At 40.1% G+C, this 19,822-nt stretch overlaps 1 protein-coding gene across 1 annotated transcript in view; it reads right to left on the minus strand.

The window, feature by feature from the left end:
* The window catches only part of med27 (mediator complex subunit 27), a 273,176-nt gene that overhangs the window by 22,221 nt on the left and 231,133 nt on the right, over positions 1-19,822 (minus strand). The window contains exon 5 of the mRNA XM_080212045.1: positions 16,969-17,076. Coding sequence (XP_080068171.1) covers positions 16,969-17,076 — 108 coding nt within the window. The remainder of the gene's footprint in view (positions 1-16,968; positions 17,077-19,822) is intronic.

The following is a 19,822-nucleotide window of genomic DNA, read 5'->3' on the forward strand; positions in this document are numbered from 1 at the left end:
TACCCACCAATCTGACATATTTTTGAAAGAATCGTGGCTATCTTGTTTGCAGGCCTAATGGTCATGCTGAAATTCTACTTCACCAGTACTTGTACAGCAAAATGCTTTTCATAGCTGTACCAAAATGTGCATCAGTATAAAAACTACACATGACGATTGTGGAGTCTACTGATCTGGTCCTACACTTCCAGATACAGTTTTTATCCACCTCTCAGCCTTATTTCGATAAGCAGGAAGACATATGGAAGCTTTTTTTACATCTCAGTGTCGCAGTAAAGAGCTGAACAATGGAATAAACTTCACTAGTTTCATTCAAAAGTTCAGTCACTTTGGTTTCAAATCCTTGATTTCAACACACTTTGCAGAAAGAGCTCTGAACACTGTTCTATGTTTTCTGGTAACTTTAACTGCTCTACTAACTTGTGAGCAGGAAGATTTGAAGCAAGTGTGAACTTGCCTGCGTTAAATCAGGAATCTCCTCAATGTCTTTATATCAAACCATTTTTTTTGTTGAAGTTAACTATTCAGTAGCTGCTTTATTGATCTCCAAGCTACAAAACTTGCTAAGAAGAGTATTAGAATTGGAAAACATTAGTTTACAAAAATTAATTTATCACCCTGCTGCTCCACTAAGTTCAAAAAGTAAATGTTAAAGTTCAAGTATAGGAATAGGGAATGAATGAAACCTAACAGGCAACAACTGATCACTGGAAGGCGATATGACATTTGTATTTATGACATTTGTATTTACGCCATTTAAAAATTGTGCTTGGAGGTCCACTTCTACACTTCATTGTTAGTGGCAACATACTCTCCACAGTCAGCCATGAACATCTCTAAGATTGCTTATTTCCATCTCCATAACATCACTCGACTTTGCCCCATCTCAACTTATTTGCCGCTGCAATTCTCATCCATACCTTTGTTACTGTTAGACCCAACTATAGACCTGGCTGGTCTATTCTACCCTCCAAAATTTGAGGTCATTAAAAATCCTGCTTTCAAGATGCTTCTTAGAAGCTTTCTCTTGGACCAAGCTTTTGGTCAACCGGCACAAACTGATGTTTCCACTAGTAGGAAAAATTAGAACCAGGGGGCACAACCTCAGACTAAAAAGGGACAATCCTTCATCAGTCTTGTAATTCTTTTCACAGACACTCCTCTCTTCAAGGCTTACCATTACAGTCAGTCAATCTGTTTATTCGTGTCAATTATGCATTTCAGATTGCTCCATCTCCCCACATATCCCATCACTGACTACTCGGCAAGATCTACCATCTCTTCAATTTAAATCTCCAAATTACTGCTCTACAGCTTTATCATTGTATTGAAAACAGCCTATCACCACTTGCAGCTCTGGATTTCCTCCCACAATAACTTCCCTTTTCACACAACATTTTCCCTTCTTCCAAAAATCAGTTCTACTTTTCCTTCATTTGATCTGATCAGAATTCATCTAACTATAAATAATACTGCAGTGATCAGCCATTTAGTTGGTCAGTTTCCCATTTTGCACAGCTTAATTTAAGAGAGTAGTTAAACACTGACTACTCCAATGCAGAAAGCACTTGCTCTTTGGAATTGATTTGCAATATTTTAAAAAATGTTTCATTTTCACAGTACAAACAGGTTGTCTATAATGTGCCTGTGATTTATAATACATTTACAGCGATCGAATGCACTAATGCTAAGAATTAGCTGGTATTCTGATGCCCTTGTTTATCATACATCACAGCTGCAATCTCAAGGTCTCGCCTTTTGTGGTACAGCTCGCAGTGGTTTGCAGAACAGTAACATGGATATTAGCCAGCTATGAGAGATCCATGGCCAGAATTATTTTCTTTGACCAATGATGTTATATTGGTCAAGGTGAAGGTGACTGAGGGGATGGAAGTATCCTCCCTTTGATGGCTGAGGATGTTGTTGCAAGAGTTCCACAGAGCAGTATTATAGTCCAACCATTTTCCACTGCTTCATCAATGACCTCTGCATCATAAAGTCAGAAGTGGGGCTGTTCACTGCTGATGGTACTGCTCACCTCCACTTTTAACTGCAAGATAACGAAACTTTCATTCACAAGAACACAAGGAATAGAAGCAGGAGTTGGCCACCAGGCCCCTTAAGCCTGTCTGCCATTCAATTCAATCATGGCTGATCTATGCCGGCCTCAACTCCATTTCTGTGCCATTTCCCCATGGCCCCCCTATTCCTCCATCTATCAAATATTTATCTACCTTCACTTTGAATGCTTTGAATGATCCAGTCTCCTGCACCCTTTGGGGCAGAGAATTCCAGAGATTCACCATCCTTTGCGAGAAGAAATTTCAATGTAGCTCAGTTTTAAATGACAGACCCTTTATCTTGTTGCTATGTTCTCTTGTTCAAGACTCTCCCACTAGTGAAAACATCTCACCATCTATCCTGTCAAGCCCTCTCAGGATCTTATATATGTTTGAATAAGGTCACCCCTCACTCTTCTAAACTCCAAGGAATAACTATTTAGCCACTGTTGGTAGGAAAACCTCCTCATCCCAAGAATTAGCCTGGTGAATCTCCTCTGGACTGCCTCCAATGTTACATCCTTTTTTTCAGGTAAATGACTCACAACTGTATGCAATATTCCAGATGAAACCTCATCACCACCTGTACAATTGCAACAAAACCTCACTTATTTTTAAACTCCAACCCCTTTGCCTTTTGATTTCTCCTGTTGATGTGCATGACCCTTCACTTCCCCACATTAAATTCCATTTGCCAGGTTTTTGTCCAGTCACCCAACCTATCTATATCCCATTGCTGAATAACAGTATCCTCATCACAACCTGCCCTTCCACCTAGCTTTGTATCATCAGCAAATTTGGACATCTTACATTCTGTTCCTTCCTCCTGGTCGTTAGTGTAAATAGTGAACAATTGCGCAGCAAGAACTGATGCCTGTGATACTCCACTAGTTATATCTTTTCACTCTGAAAAGGAGCCACTTATTCCAACTCTGTTTTCTATGTGACAGCCAGTTTTCAATCCATGCTAACAACTTACTCTAACTCCATGGGCTTTTAATTTATGCACCAACACCTTGCCAAACACCTTTTGGAAATCTATATCTACAGGTTCGTCTCTATCTACTTTCTCTGTTACGTCCTCAAAGGATTCATTTGTCAAACATGATTTATCTTTCATAAAACCATACTGACTCAGTTTAGTTCGTATTCAACTTTCTTAAATGATTAGCTATTCCTTTTCATTACTGACTCCAGTGTCTTGCCAATGTTAGCTGTTAAACTAACTGGCCTATAGTTCTCTGCCTTTCTCCCTTTTTGGAAAAGGGAGTCACATTGATTGTTTTCCAATTTTATGGTACCCTCCTGGAATTCAGCGAGTTATGAAAAATTTCAACCAATGGGTCCACTATCTCTGCAGCCACTGCATTAAAACCTTAGCGTGTAGTTTATTGGGTCCTGGCGACTTGTTTACCTTTAGCCCCTTCAATTTATCCAATACTCTATCCCTTGTGATTGGGATTTTTCAGCCTGCATTCAGCAAGACCTGGACAATGTCCAACGTTGGGGCGGCACAGTTCACACTGCTACCTCACAGTGCCAAGGACCTGGGTTCGCTTCCTGGCTTGGGTTACTGTCTGTGTGGGTTTCCTCTGGGTCCTCTGTTTTCCTCCCACAGTCTGAAAGACGTGCTGATTAAGTGTATTGATCCGAACAGCCGCTAGAGCATAGCAACTAGGGGTATATCACAGTAACTTCAGTGCAGTCTTAATAGAAGTTTTATTTGACTAATAAACTTAATTTTAATTGGGCTGACAAATAACCAAGCTATAACCACCTCTGGGAATGTGTCCAACAGTTTCCACATGACATTCGATGGTATTGCCATTGCTAAATTGTCCACCATTGACATCTAGGTGACTGCCATTGACTGGAAAAATAACTGGCTGAACACAAATGCTAACACTGTTACAGTAGGTCAGAGGCTAGGCATTCTGCATTGATTGATAGCAGATCCCTTTTTTCAGTAAACTAAAATTTAATCAGTAAAAATAATGAATTGCTGCAAATGTGCAGGGCAGGGGATGTTTCCTGCTGGCTGGGTGAATCTAGAACATGGGGTCAGTCACAGGATGAAAAGGCTCATCTTTTAGGGCTGAAATAAGAAAACAATTTTTCAAAGAGTTGTGAATCTTTGGAATTCTCTACCCCAGAGGGCAGTGGAGGCTTAGCATTGACTATACACAACTATTGAGATCTACAGATTATTGGATACTTAAGGGCAATAAGGGATCTGGGGATAATGCAGGAATGTGGAGTTAAAGTAGCAGATCACCAATTATCTCACTGAATGGTGGACTAAGCCCTAGAGTTAAAAGGCCTTCTCCTCTGCCTATTGCTGATGTTCTGTGTTACATACTATCCCAAGTTGGAACTCTCTTCCTAAAAGCAATGTGGGAATTCCTTCAACACAAGGGCTACAGTGATTCAAGAAGGCAGATCATCACCACCTGCTCAAGTGCAATTCAGGATGGGCAATAAATGATTGTTCTGTGGACGTACAGCAAATAGTTATGTGAACAAGGCAGTAGAAGATGAAGTATCTATGCAATCATGTCCTGCAGGCATCATCACATGGAGGGAAAACCGACACAAAAGAAATGGAATTGTTCTCTTTTGAGTACAGCAAGTTAAAGGGTCATTTGATCAAAGTGTCAAAAATTGACAGGTATTGATAGAGTAAATAAGGAGCAACTATTTCCACTGGTTAATGGATCAGTAACATTTTGGTAGATCCAATTCATGTGGGAGCTATAAAATAAATGGCAAAACCATCAGGAGCATAGACACAGATCTGGGAGTACAGGTCCACAGGTCCTTAAAAGTGGCAGCACAGGTGGAAAAAGTGATGAAGAAAGCATATGACATGCTTGCCTTCATCAGATGGAACATCAAGTACAAAAGCTGTCAAATCTTGTTAGTTATATAAAATGTTGGTTAGGCCACATTTGGAATACTGTGTCCAATTCTGGTCACCACACTACCAGAAGGACATGGCGGCTTTGGAGAGAGTACAGAAAAGGTATACCAGGGTCTTGCCTGGTATGGAGGGTATTAGCTTTGAAGAGAGATGAAATAAACTGGGATTGTACTCCCGGGAATATGGAGGGGTGACCTGATAGAAGTTTATAAAATTATAAGGAGTATGGATAGGGTGAACAGTTGGAAGCATTTTCCCAGGACAAAAATGACAAATACAAAGTGGCACAAGTTCAAGATAAGGGGAGGAAAGGTTCAGTGAGATGTGCGGGGCAAGTTTTTTTTTACACAAAGGGTGGTGGGGCCTGGAATACATTGCCAAGTGAGAGATTGAGGCAGTTATGTTAGCCACATTTAGCATTCATCTTGATAGGCAGACGAACAAACTGGGAATAGCGGGATTAAGCGGTTGGTCTCGATAGGACAACTTGATTGGCGCAGGCTTGGAGGGTGAAGGACCTGTTCCTGTGCTGCATTGTTCTTTAACAGTACAGATTTTCGAAATAACTGGCAAAAGAATTACAATGATTGCAAAGCAAACCAGCGAGATGGGATCTGGAATTTTCTGCCCGATTTGTGGTGGAAACAGTTTCAATAGTACTTTCCAAAAGGGAATTTGATATATTCTTGAAAAGGAAACATTGATTGCGCTTTAGAAAAAAAAGAGTGGAAGAGTTCAACTAATTGAGAGGGTCAAGAGCTGACAAAGAAAGATTGGCCAAATGACCTCTTTCTATGTTATAAAAATCAATGATTGCATAAATAAGAGGAATTTAAAATTGCTTTTCATTCCATTTCTGAAGGAAATCAACCAACAAATTCTCTTCCCCTTCTGCAGACTGCACCTTGCTGGCTACTGGTTGATTAGTAACCAGTACCAACACCAGCCCCTTTCACACAGCTGGCTATTAATCATACAAGAACATCGATAATAGGCTCCACAAGCTTTTTGACCTTGGTGAGTAACACTGCTGAGCCTGAACCAGTCTTCATTCACATCCACTTCCAAATGTTACTCAAGAACAGAGAGTATCAGGAATCCCGATCGATGCAGCTTCCTAAAGTAGTATGCCGAGACCAGTTGTAGCATTACTGTTGCCTGAGGGCGGGAAACTCAGCATAGGCCAGAATCAAATTCAGGACTTTCCAAGTCTGCACCTCAGCTATTCACGAGATAAATTTGTTCTGCCTTGGGGCAGGTGGTGTCTCTTTATTTTTTGAGGATGATTCATGCTGATATAAGCTCGTCAGGATGCACTGCTCTCCAGGAATTTCTTCAGTTTGTTAGCTGAGGCACTGGCAATTAGTGTTTCAAGATGGGAGATGGATCAAAAGTAGAAAAACCAAGTTGATTTTCCCCTTTCTAAATCCAAGATCATTTGGAGCAAGGGATACTGCGGTCAATAACATACTTCATGGCATCAGTCAAAAAACCAAATCTGACAGGCTGGATTATAGAGAAGGTTTTACAATATTGACATTTAAAAGCAGAAAGCATTTTTGATAAAACATTGCAGCAACCATTTCTGTTTCCTTGATGAAAACATACAAACAGTAAGTTACACCATTGACTGTTTTCAGTTATAATCAAAACCACTGAGGATAAAGATTAAAAAAAAGCATCATTTTCATTACTGGGGCTCAAGTCAAAATTTATAAATATTGGAAAAGGTCAAATGAAGGAGTTGTACAACACACATTAAAATATTTGAAGACAATCGGGGTATAAATAGTTGAAAATGATCTACTTAGACTTGCTGTGAAGTTCTAAACGAGAACTCTCTTTGATCATGCAAACCCGTCGCAAAATGATCAGATCTTCAACCAATTGATCAAAAAAAACAAAATAAATAATGCACTGCCACTTCTACATTATTGTTCATTTATTCACTTTCAATCAAGGGCTATATTTGTAATAAATACCGCCGAAAGCATCATTTCAGGCAGCTCGGGCATCTAAATTAAATCCAAGCTACTTTGCTACAGATATTTCTTCCTAATAAGTCAAGGAATGAAGGTTTCTGAAGGTCATCAGAATAATTTCAAAAGGATAGAACTGTTCCCTGCTTCTAATATCAAACAGGGCTTGTGTCAGCACTGATTAAAGAACCAAGATTCAGCCCCCCTCTTCCAAAGACATCCCACTTTGAAGTCAGGAGGATCGAGGATCAGGAATGACCCAGGAGACAGATTTTAGCATCTTTGAACCTTTGCTTTGATAGAATTCTTCTCCCTCTGCTACTCAGAGGTGCTTTTTCGCTCCTGTTTCTAAGTAATTAACAATGCCTTGGCAAAAACATGACACCAGTGGTTTTAGCTGAAATTCAGTCAGGGCTGCAGGGGCATCTTTAGCGGTGTTAAATTAGCAATCAGCCCATGCTTTAGAAAAGAAAAATACCCACGGCAAGACTGCAAGATCATGATCCTTCATTTTCCCCAAAGAAAGAAATTATTTTTAATTGAGAGTCAAGAGTTAATCTTTTACCTGCTACTGCATTTGAATTCATTTTTCATATTATCTCCTGTAGACAAAAAGCTTTTACATTTTGTATTGCATGTTTGAGTATACAAATATCTAAATAGACTTATTAAGATACATCTTTAAATTGTCCTTTACTGTCAGTTCACTTGCCTCCAATTCAAACTCTACGTAACCCTCTTCCTCTCATTAGGGAGAGGAGGCTGCACTTATTTCTATGACAACCATCAATCATGGAGCCTAAGCTCTATGGTGTTGTCTACTTTGTGCACGGAGAGTTCTTTTGCCTATACGCTGCAAGATCCTTTGAACAAGCAAAGCGTATCAGAACTGTGATACTATTTGCTTATATACATAAATAGAATAAGATTTTGATTGAATTTCATATGATTAAGTTTTTTATTTTCTTTTGATTTATATGGAGCTTGTAGATTTGTACTGTGGCTTAAAATGTTCAAAGTTGTTCATTCTCAGAATGCTTCAGGACATAGATGGCCTTCAGCAAGTAAAAGCTTTGCCAGTAACGATTTTGAGTTCACAAGAATTTCTTAAAGAGTCAAGGGTCTTTCAAATAAGAGATTAGCCCATATCAAAAGCAAGACAATTATCAACTGATAAGTTAGGAAACTGAAAAACAGCCCACACCATTATGAATCAAGACTACAGGCCTATAAAAATCGAGCGTTTTCTTTTACAATTCACAGAAAGCACTGAGAGTGAAAGACCTGGTGATGGTTACAGCTCTAACCAGAGGGAAAGTGCAGCAATATTGTTTCTTTTGCCATCCAACTGTTGCTTAAACATCGAGTGTGTTGAGACTCAGTTGAGCAAGATAATTGTAACTAAGTTGGTGTTGCGTCCCAAGAGTTAAACATGCATCTAATCAGCAACTTGGCTGGTTGGATCTGAAACTGTTGTGACAGTACACAAGGTGATGCAGAGTTTCTAAATGGGAGTCTAAGCACAGTTAAGCAGCAAGCATATAGTACATCATTTAAACCTACTGTTTGTTTCTGTGTGTCTGGTTTCTAAGGCTGTGAAAACAGCATCTCTGGTATGGATGCACCACTCAATCACATTTATATCCTTGCAATGAGTGCGAGATAGATATCTAATTTACAAATTGGTCAACTTATTAACCAACCAAGAGAAAGTATAATTCAGCATGCAAATTATACCCACATGCAACACACAACATGAAATAGTAGGGAATAAGGAAATGGCAGATAAAATAAACAAATACTTTGTGCCTTCACAGAGCAAGACAGAAAAATCTCCTCATAATACTGGAGAATCAGGGGACTAACTATATTGCAGACCTGAAAGAAATTTGTATTAGTAGAAAGATTGTTTTGGAGAAATTAATGGGACTGAAAGTTGATAAATCCCTTGGCCCTAATGGTCTATCCCAGAGTGTTGAAAGAGATGGTAATAGAGATACTAGATGTGTTGATGGTCATCTTCTAAAATTTCATAGATTCTGAGACAGTTCCTGCAGATTGGAAAGCAGCAAATGTAGAGAAGGGAAAAACAAGAAACTACAGACCTATTTAACCTAACATCAGTCATAGGGAAAGTGCCAAAATCTATTAAAAGAACGTGAAAACAAGAAAATGGTAGGCTTGGACACAGTAACATGGATTTATGAAAGGAAAATTACGTTTGACAAACCTGCTGGAATTTTATGAGAACATAAATGACAGAATGGGTAAGGGAGAACCAGTGGATATGGTGTATTTAGATTTTCAGAAGACCAATAGAGACATGTACAAGAGGTTAGTGAGCAAAATTAGAGCGCATGGGGTTGGAGGTAATGTATTGGCATGAACTGAGGACTGGTTAACAGGCAGAAAACAATAGTAGGAATAAACTGGTCTTTTTCATATTGGTAGGCTGTAATTAGTGGGTACCACAAGGATCCGTGCTTGGTCCTCAGCTATTCACAATCTATAAATCAATGACTTGGATATGGGGGCCAAATGTAATATTTCAAAATTTATTATTTAGTAGGAATGAAAGCTGTGAGGACGATGCAAAGAGGCTTCAAAGGGATTTAGACTGGATTAATGAATGGGCAAGAACATGGCATGGAATATCATTCAAAGGGAGCTGGGACTCCTTGTTCATAAGTCATTAAAGACCAACATGAGTGAAATAAGCAATTAGGAAGGTAAATGGTATGATAGTTAAATTGCAAGAGGATTTGGGTACAGGAATAAAGAAATCTTGTGCAGCTGGTGAGACTACAGCTAGAGTACTGTGCATAGTATCGGTCTCCTTGTCCAAGGAAGGATATTTGCCATAATCAGACTGATTCCTGGGATGGCAGATTGAGGAGAATAGGCCTGTATTCTCCAGAGTTTAGAAACATCAGACAAGATCTCATTGGGAACATACAAAATTTTTACAGGGCTTGACAGGGCAGATGCAGGAAGGATGTTTCCCTTGGCTGGGGTGTCCAGAACCAGGAGACAGTCTCAGAATAAGGGATAAGCCATACAGTACTGAGTTGGGGAGGAACTGCTTCACTCAGTGGGTGATGAACATAAGAACATAAGAACATAAGAAATAGGAGCAGGAGTAGGCCATCTAGCCCTTCGAGCCTGCCCCGCCATTCAATAAGATCATGGCTGATCTGTTGTGGCTCAGTTCCACTTTCCCGCCCTCTCCCCATAACCCTTAGTCCCCTCTCTTATCAAGAACCCATCAACCCGCTTCTTAAAAATATTTAGCGAGGCAGCCTCCACCACTTCAACGGGCAGAGAATTCCAGAGATTCACCACCCTTTGAGTGAAGAAGTTCCTCCTCAACTCCGTTCTAAACCGCCTCCCCTTTATCTTGAGGCTGTGCCCCCTAGTCCTACTGTCTTTTTTGAGCGGCAAGAGTCTCTCCACCTCTATCCTATCCATCCCATTCATCATCTTATACGTCTCAATGAGATCTCCCCTCATTCTTCTAAACTCTAACGAGTACAAGCCTAGTTTATTCAGCCTCTCCTCATAGCTCAACCCCCTCAACTCCGGTATCAGCCTAGTAAACCTCCTCTGCACTCCCTCCAGGGCCAAAATATCCTTGCGCAGGTGCGGCGCCCAAAACTGCACACAGTACTCCAGCTGCGGCCTCACCAATGCCCTATACAGCTGCAGCAAGACCTCCCTACTTTTATATTCAATCCCCCTCACTATGAAGGCCAGCATCCCATTTGCCTTCCTGACCACCTGCTGCACCTGCAAGCTGGGTTTTTGCGACTCATGCACAAGGACCCCGAGGTCCCTCTGCACCGTCGCCTGCTGCAGTTTTTCGCCACGTAAGTAATAGTCCTTCCTACCATTCTTCCTACCAAAGTGGACCACCTCACACTTGCCAACATTAAATTCCATTTGCCATTTCCTGGCCCATTCGCCCAGCCTATCTAGATCCTTCTGCAGACTCTCCACACCCTCCGCACAATTTGCCTTTCCCCCAATCTTGGTGTCATCAGCAAATTTCGACACCCTGCACTCGGTTCCCTCCTCCAGATCATCTATATAAATGGTAAATAGCTGAGGCCCCAGCACCGACCCCTGGGGCACCCCACTAGTCACCAACCGCCAATCCGAATAGCACCCATTGACCCCCACTCTCTGCCTCCTATTTGACAACCAATCCTCTATCCACGCTAACACCCTACCCCCAACTCCATGTCCCCTGACCTTCTGCAATAACCTCTTGTGAGGTACCTTGTCAAACGCCTTCTGAAAATCCAGAAAGTCCACATCCACCGGCTCTCCTCTATCCACTGCCCTAGACACATCCTCATAGAACTCCAGTAAATTTGTCAGACACGACTTCCCTTTAATGAAACCGTGTTGCGTCCGCCCTATCAAGCAATTCCCTTCAAGATGCCTCGCAATTTCCTCCTTAATGACGGATTCTAACATTTTACCTACCACAGACGTTAAACTAACCGGCCTATAATTCCCCGCCTTTTGCCTGGCACCCTTCTTAAACAACGGCGTAACATTAGCCGTTTTCCAATCTTCCGGCACTTCCCCGGAATCCAGCGACGTCTGGAAAATAACCACCAAGGCATCCACTATCACCTCCGCCATTTCTTTCAGAACCCTCGGATGCATTCCATCCGGTCCTGGGGATCTTTGGAGTTCTCTACCTGAGAGAGCTGTAGGAGGCTAAGCCACTGAATTTGTTCACGACAGAGACTGATATAGATCTAGGTATTAAAGATATCAAAGAATATGGGGATAGTAACGAGAAACGGCACTGAGGTAAACCATCAGCCCATGATCTAGTAGAACGGCAAAAGCAGGTTTGAGAGGCTGAATGACCCATTCCTATTCGTATGTTTCTATGAAAGTTCAAACTTGCCACCTGACATCTACAATCAAGCACCAAACTACTGATATACACTTTGGTATGAAAGGATGTACAACGTGTCATATTTAATACATCAAACAGAGTGAATCAGCTAATATGTCAACGAACAAACAGTACTGGGATACCTTTCAAAGATTTAGAAGATCAATAACTCAAACTTGCATTGTGGTACTGAAATTCACAAAAAAGTACAACTCAAGGGCACAAAGAATACACTCGTACGAGTGAGTCAGTGGTTACTGAAGAATAACTAAAAAAATACTGTTCGATATCTATATTTTCATGGTCTGTCATCAGGAATCTGGCACACTACATTAATCCAAGTTTTTCAAAAAGTCAAAGTCAACTTGCCTCTAAGCATCTGCGAATGTACTTTGTAAATACACCAGGGCACACAATTTACTGAACATACCGATGATATTTACTTATACTCCTGGGTGGTCTGCCACATTCTACTCTCCATAAACCTGAGGTCATCCAAAGCCCTGTTGACTATCCCTTTGCGCGCAAGTCCCATTCCACCACAACGCCTGTGCTTGCTGGCCGACATTGACTCCAGGTCACATATTGTCTTGATTTTAAAATTCTCATCCTTGTTTTCACATCCCTGCATGGCCTTGTCCCTTCCTATCTTTGTAATCTCCAGCAACCCCACGATCCACCAAAATATCTACGCTCCTCTAATTCCTCTTATGCATTCCCACTCAATTGCTCCACCATTGGTGGCCATGCCCTTAGTCCCCTATTTCTCAACTCAGTAATTCTCTCCCAGTAACAGTCCTTCTCCATTAAAACACTTAATAACACAGGTCTTTGACTAAGCTTTTGGTCAACTGACACAATATCTCCCTGCACCTCTCGGTATCATACTTTATTTTCTAATGCTCCTGTGAAGCACTTTGGGATGTTTCACTCTGCTAAAGGTGCTATAAGTGTTTGACACAATAACAATACTGTACGTGTGTTAAATTGGATTTCAGTTTCTTTTCTTTCTATGGTGTTCAACGGAAAATTCAATCCTCCTCTGGATTATAGGCAGGTTTGTCTTGCACTGGTAAACCTGCAACCATTGATGGAAATGCAATGGGAAAAAAAGGTTTAACAGCAAAACAAATGAAGTACATACTAGTAGAAAGTCTCTAGCACCTCACGAAAATGGTTGGTCTTCATGTACATGGCTAGAAAGTGAATTTTGCCAGACAAATCAACCAGTGGTAATGGGGGAGTGGAGGAGTAGAACATTGGAGTTTTGATAATACAGCCATATTTTTTTCATTATGAGATGGGAATAGGTAGCGAGAATGTTGACTAACTTCTCTGATTCAGACCAATTGCTTACCATGTTTGGTAACTTGAAAGATTCAGTGAGTAAGGGATAAGAGGCGGTACGATGGCACAATGGTTAGCACTGCTGCCTCATGGCACCAGGGACCCAGGTTCAATTCCGGCCTTGGGTCGCTGCGCATGTGGAGTTTGCACGTTCTCTCCATGTTTGTGAGAGTTTCTTCTGGGTGCTCTGGATTCCTCCCATACTCCAAAGATGTGCAGATTGGGTTGATTAGTCATGCTAAATTGACCCTAGCATCTGGGGATTAGCAAGGTAAATATGTGGGGTTATGGGAATAAGGCCTGGGGGGATTGTGGTTGACACAAGCTCAATGGGCTTAATGGCCTCCTTCTACACTGTAGGGATTCTATAATCAAAATTATTAAAATTATGTCCAATATGTTGTCTTATAAATAATGGAGCTGTTGGAAAATATGACTCTGTATCAATTGCTGATTGATAATTGGATAACTTTGTTGGTGGGCATTTTGGTCTACTGCTTTTTGGTATCAAGATGCATTCAGACAGTGATTGCTCATAGAAGTGACCAGGAACGTAAGACTCAGCTCAGTCAAATGACTGCCCTCTTTTACTGTAATTTCAACAAATATTGTTATCTTTTGGGTGTGGGGAGGCGATGAGACTGGATAGAAGGAGTCAGGGCAGATGTCAGGAGGGGTAAGGACTTGACCATTTCCAGTCTGAAGGTGTTTGACCTACACTTGTAGTTTCCAACAATGCATTCCTGACACGCATGCAAATCACAGGGAAGGTTTGAAAATGCCACAATTCCACTGGAATATCTTCAACTTGCTCTTAACAGTTCCTAAGGCAAGTTGTTCTATCCTTTCACAAGATGCATATTCCTAAGGATGAGGGCCATAATACGAAAAGGTACAAATTACCTCCCTTTATCTCTTAAAGATTTTCCTGTTGATTTTAACCTATACAGAAGGATGATGTGGAGATGCCGACATTGGACTGGGATGGGCACAGTAAGAAGTCTCACAAACCAGATTTAAGTCCAACAGGTTTATTTGCAACCATGAGCTTTCAGAGACCTGATAAAGGAGGAGCGCTCTGAAAGCTTCCTTATAAACCTGTTGGATTTTAACCAAAAGGATGGTTGCGAGTACTAGCACACAGCCTGCTCCACACAGTTCCAGACCATCCAGTGAATAAACGTTCTAATGGGGGTTATGGTCTCCCAAGCTGACTGAGCAGCAGAAAGTTTTCTAGCGTATTCCTTCATGGCTCAAGACGGCTAAATTTCAGCAGGGGTCTTAAGTGTTTATTTGACTTTCTAAATCTTACTTCTTGTCAACCAGTGGCCAAATTCTTTGGGTTTGGGTACACACAAATGGAAACTCTAATTGTGAGGATTTTTTCAGTAGCTTGGTTGGGAGATTCTTGGTAATGAGTTTCTGACACTCAGTTAATCAAAGACAAAATATAATTGTTTACCCTGTATAGAATGGAAATATGGTTCATTACTTTCAAGATCTCCATATTCTTGTTTATTTAATCAACATGCACTCATCTTGCATTATTTTTCTCCCAATTTGCAATGCTTCACATCAATATGAAATTGTTTATGAAATTGCATAATTGAACCAAGTTCTTCTACAAGTCTTTAATGGCATCCTCTCTCTGTTGCTACACTATTTTAATGTCTTTTGCAATTTAACCAACTTTTACTTGGTTTCAGCATCTTGGTAATTTATGTACTCTTAAAAGAGGTCTAAACACCAATTCCCATGAGATTTCAGTCAGCACCATCTCCCCTACACTGGGAGTCCTTTCATAACTGCACTTTTCCCTTCTGGGAAAAAAACTGAACCATGTTATGTAATAGATTCTGAAGACTTTTAGCTTAATAAGAAATCTTTCACATGAAGTCTGAAAATTAAAATAAGCAATCCATAATAGGGGTTTACACCTTTGCGAAGGTGACATGTTGTAAGGAAGAAATATATTAAGTGCAAAGTACGTGGACTTTCAAATAATGTTTGGCAAGGTGCCATACAGGTGACTACTAGAGAATATTAAGAGGTATCTAATTTGGTGAAAAAAGCAAATTGGATGAAAAAACCATGACGTGGAGTTGCCGGCATTGGGCTGCAGTGGGCACAGTAAGAAGTCTCACAACACCAGATTAAAGTCCAACAGGTTTATTATTTGGTAGCTCGAGCTTTCAGAGCATTGCTCCTTCATCAGGTGAGTCAAAAAACAGAGTGGAAACTAAGTTGGAGTTAAAGGTGATTACTCAATGATTGGAAATGGATAGCAATATCACAGTTTTGTTCTGGGATTGTTTCTGCCTCCTGTAAACCAATGATTTGGAAACAGAGCTAAAAAGGAATGGTGTCCAAATTTTAGATGATACTAAAAGAGCAGGGAAGGTTTTTCACTCTAAACAGAAAAAAGAACCTTTAAGGGGATATTGACAAAACGGTCAAAAAAGTGTCAGATGGAATTCAATATTAGTGTGAGTGATTGAGCAAAAATAAGAAAGAATAACTGTACTTCCAATTAGAGGAAGGCTCTTGTGAGGAAAAGATCAATGATCCAGACTCTCAGCATCCAGAAGGTGTTTGTACCTGATGGGACTGGAGTGACAAAATCCTCTCACATTTAGCCAGACCTCTCAACCAGACTAATGACCTAACAATATTGAAAAAGTGGGTCTTCTTATAACCCTGCTGGAAATAAAAAAGAAATAGATTGTGCGTATGCCACTAGACAGGGATCAGAAGAGTAATGCAGAAAGATCTGGTAACTTGGAAGAGCAGAGGGATTGGAGGGCTCAGTATCACAAGCGATAATGAGAAATAGAATGTAATTCTATACAGAAGTCTTATTCCATCCTCAAAGTCAAGGCGTTTTGTTGAGCAAGATCTTTCACTTCTACAGTTTGTTCAACTCTGCTAAAAATTGAATTAGTTTAATTGAAGCAGTGAAAATAACACAGCAAACTGAGAATTATAAAAGCAGACAAATTAAGCAACTTCAAATTTAGAAGAATAAACTGAAAATATTGGTTTTATTTCAAGCTATCGTATTACAGATACTCAACGCCCAATCTATTCCTTGAAATGGTTTCCATTATTTTACCTGTTGTTGGATTTAATCCCGTACAGGCCAATTAGCAAGGGTCAGATTGGTCACCCTTTTAAATAAAAGACTTAATTGTTTTCAATCCTGCAAATGTTCAGTGCTTACGGATTCCTTCATTATGATAACCAAGACTTCTCTCCAACCTCCTGCTTAATAGCCTGATGTCACCTGGCTGAGGTGACTGATTAGTCTTTAAGTCTTTAAATTCAACTTAGATCATTGATCCCTACAGTGCAGAAGGAAGCCATTTGGCCCATTGAGTCTGCACCGACCACAATCCCATCCAGACCCTATCTCCATAACCCCTTGTACTTACCCTAGCTAGTTCCCTGATACTAAGGGGTAATTTAGCATGGCCAATTCACCTAAACCACACGTCTTCAGATTTCAAAATTCTTTTGGGTATTTGATAATTATTATCCACTATGGTAAACACTATACACTTTTAAAAATATTTTTTCCTTAAGCACACTAATAACAGGAATACTAAGAATTTAGCAACTTGGATTATGTACATTTCTCCAACGCTATTTTAGAATGATCAGCAGTAGACATGTCCAGGTTTGTGATAAGTGACTCAGATATAGAAAATAATTTTTTACCAATCAAGTTAATGTCTCAAATATCCCTACCTTCCCATCTTCTGTGTAGACATTTTCATTATATGCCTTAACGATTGTCCGATCAATAAATAAACTCCTCATCACAACTATTGCCTTCAATACCTTTCCAAGTGTGACCTATAACAAAAAATTAGGAAGCAGAACAGATTATTAGAGACATGTGAAATTGCCAGGTGGATATATTTAAAGGTAGTGACCACTATCTTGGGAAAAAAGTAGAGTGTTTACATAGAAATATACATAGAAAATAGAAGCAAAAGTAGGCCATTTGACCCTTTGAACGTGCTCTGACATTCACTATGATCATGGCTGATCATCAAATTCAATGCCTGCCTCCCCCCCCCCATATCCCTTGATCCCTTTAGCCCCAAGAGCTATATCTAACTTCTTGAAATCGCGCAATAATTTGGCCTCAACTACTTTCTGCAGCAATGAATTCCATACATTCACCACACTCTGGGTGAAGAAATTTCTCCTCACCTTAGTCCTAAGAGGTTAATCCTTACCCTCAAACTATGAGCTCTAGTTCTAGACTCCATCACTATCAGGAACATTCTTTCTGAATCTACCCTGTCTAATCTTATTGGAATTTTATAAGTTTCTATGATATCCCCTCTCCCTCTTCTAAACTCCAATGAATATAATCCTAATTGACTTAGTCTCTCCTCCTATGACAACCCTGCCATCCCAGGAATCAAAAGGTCAATCTTTGCTGAACTCCTACTACAGCAAGGACATCCTTCCTCTGATGAGGACTCCAATACTACATGCAATATTCTAGGTGTAGCATCACCAACGCCCTCTACAACTGCAGTAAAACATCCCTATCTGAATACTCAAATCCTCTCACTATGAAGGCCAGCATATACTTGCTTTCTTTACTGACTGCTGTACTTTTAATTTCAGCAATGCACGAGGACACCAAGGTCTTGCTGAGTATCCACCTTTTCAATTTACACCCATTCAAATAATAACCTGCCTTCCTATTTTTGTCACCGAAGCAGATAACCTCACATTTACCCACATTATACTGCATCTGCCACACATATGCCACTCACTCAACCTGTCCAAATCACGCTGAAGCATCTCTGCATCCTCCTCACAGCTCACCCTCTCACCCAATTTTGTATCATCTGCAAATTGAGAGATAATACATTTTGTTCCCTTGTCCAAATCACTAATATATGTGAACAGTTGAGGTCCTAGATCCCTGCTGTAATTCATTAGTCACTGCCTGGCAATCAGAAAAACAGCCATTTATTCCAACTCTTTGCTTCTTGTCTGCTAACCAGCTTTCTATCCATCTTAAGACATTATCTGCAATCCCATGTGCTTTAACTTTACATAGTAATCTGCTATGTGAGATCTTGTCAAAAGTTTTCTGAAAGTCTAAATGAACCACATACACCAGTTCTCCCTGGCCAACTCTACTAGCTACATCCTCAAAGAATGCCAGTACATTTGTCAAGCATGATATCCCTTTTGTAAATCCATGTCCGATTATACCACTGGTATCCAAATGTTGAGTTATGAAGCCCTTGGTAATGGGCTCCAACAGCTTCCCTAGTACTGACATTAGGCTCACTGGCCTATAGTTCCCCATCTCTCTTTACCTCTGTGTGTGATACAGCATGTGTATGTAATTATGATCAAAGATGCCCACATTAAACTATTATATCTTCTTTACAATAACCTATGAAAAGCAACTTAAAACAATTGCATGTCATAGAAACTTGTACCAGTCTGTTACTGTAAAGTACTCCAAGGAATTTAAATGTCTCAGATGATTATTACTGTCAGGTCTTAAAAACTATTTTATGATTAACTATAAATAATTTAACAAAATAGCAGTGATTTATCTTGTGTGTGGTTGTCTATCAGAACCTGAGGAATGGAAGCATTTTTAAAATCATTGATCTTTCTCTCTTCACCTCCAGGGAAGCAACTGGCCCCTCTCTCTGGCCCCTTCTCCAAAATAGCATGGCCAAACTCACCAACTCATAGCAGTATGAGCCAGTGTCAGCACTAGGAATGCTGTGGTATGTGAAGGTTAGGTTCATGCCATCAAATATTGTACTGTACAACAGCTTCTATTTGAAGTGCGACTGTAATATATAAAGGCATTATTAGCAATCATCTGCATTTACTGCAGGGAAAACTTTTAGAAATCTGTCAAACCCTTCTAACATGTACTATATTACACATAGCTCTGTGCATTAGCTTTGTGAAATGTGGCTGCAGGCTATAATGAGCTTTTAATCCCAAAGAACACTTCAGAAAGCTGTTCAATACACCAGGTCGCACAGCCTCAGGCTATAATAATTAGAGAGTTCTGTAAATTTTTCCACTGCTTGTTACCGCAACCAACATTCTTATAACCATTAACAATTAATCAACATGTTTAATAATCAGTTACTACTATTGTGAAAATATTAAGACTTGTCAACATATTGTTTTATCACGGAAGTCATAACATTTACCTCCAAATTGGACAGCACTGGCCTGGGAATGCCAGGCTTTTTTAAAATTAAAATTTAAAAATTTGCATTACACAATGTATCAACAAGAGAAGACAATAAAATGCACATTCTAACAGCGAAGTGAAATGGGTAGAATCAGAATGAATTTCAGTACTGTATAATACTCGACCTGCCTCAAATTCTCCTGGTTCTGGGAGGGGCTCTTTGTGTCCGATGTGACTGGAATTGAATCACAGGTGCTAAGGTGTGACCCAACACTCTGTGGTTCAGCACTCTGGAGCAATGTGTTGTTTGACCCTCCTCAGAAGTCAATCTTTTGACAAAACTGATTCCTTATTCCAATGTTCACTATAAATTAATCCTGGTCATATTTGCTCTGTAGC

This window comes from Carcharhinus amblyrhynchos, chromosome 25 (genome assembly GCF_965287045.1).
Source record: "Carcharhinus amblyrhynchos chromosome 25, sCarAmb.v2.hapA, whole genome shotgun sequence".
NCBI lineage: Eukaryota > Metazoa > Chordata > Chondrichthyes > Carcharhiniformes > Carcharhinidae > Carcharhinus > Carcharhinus amblyrhynchos.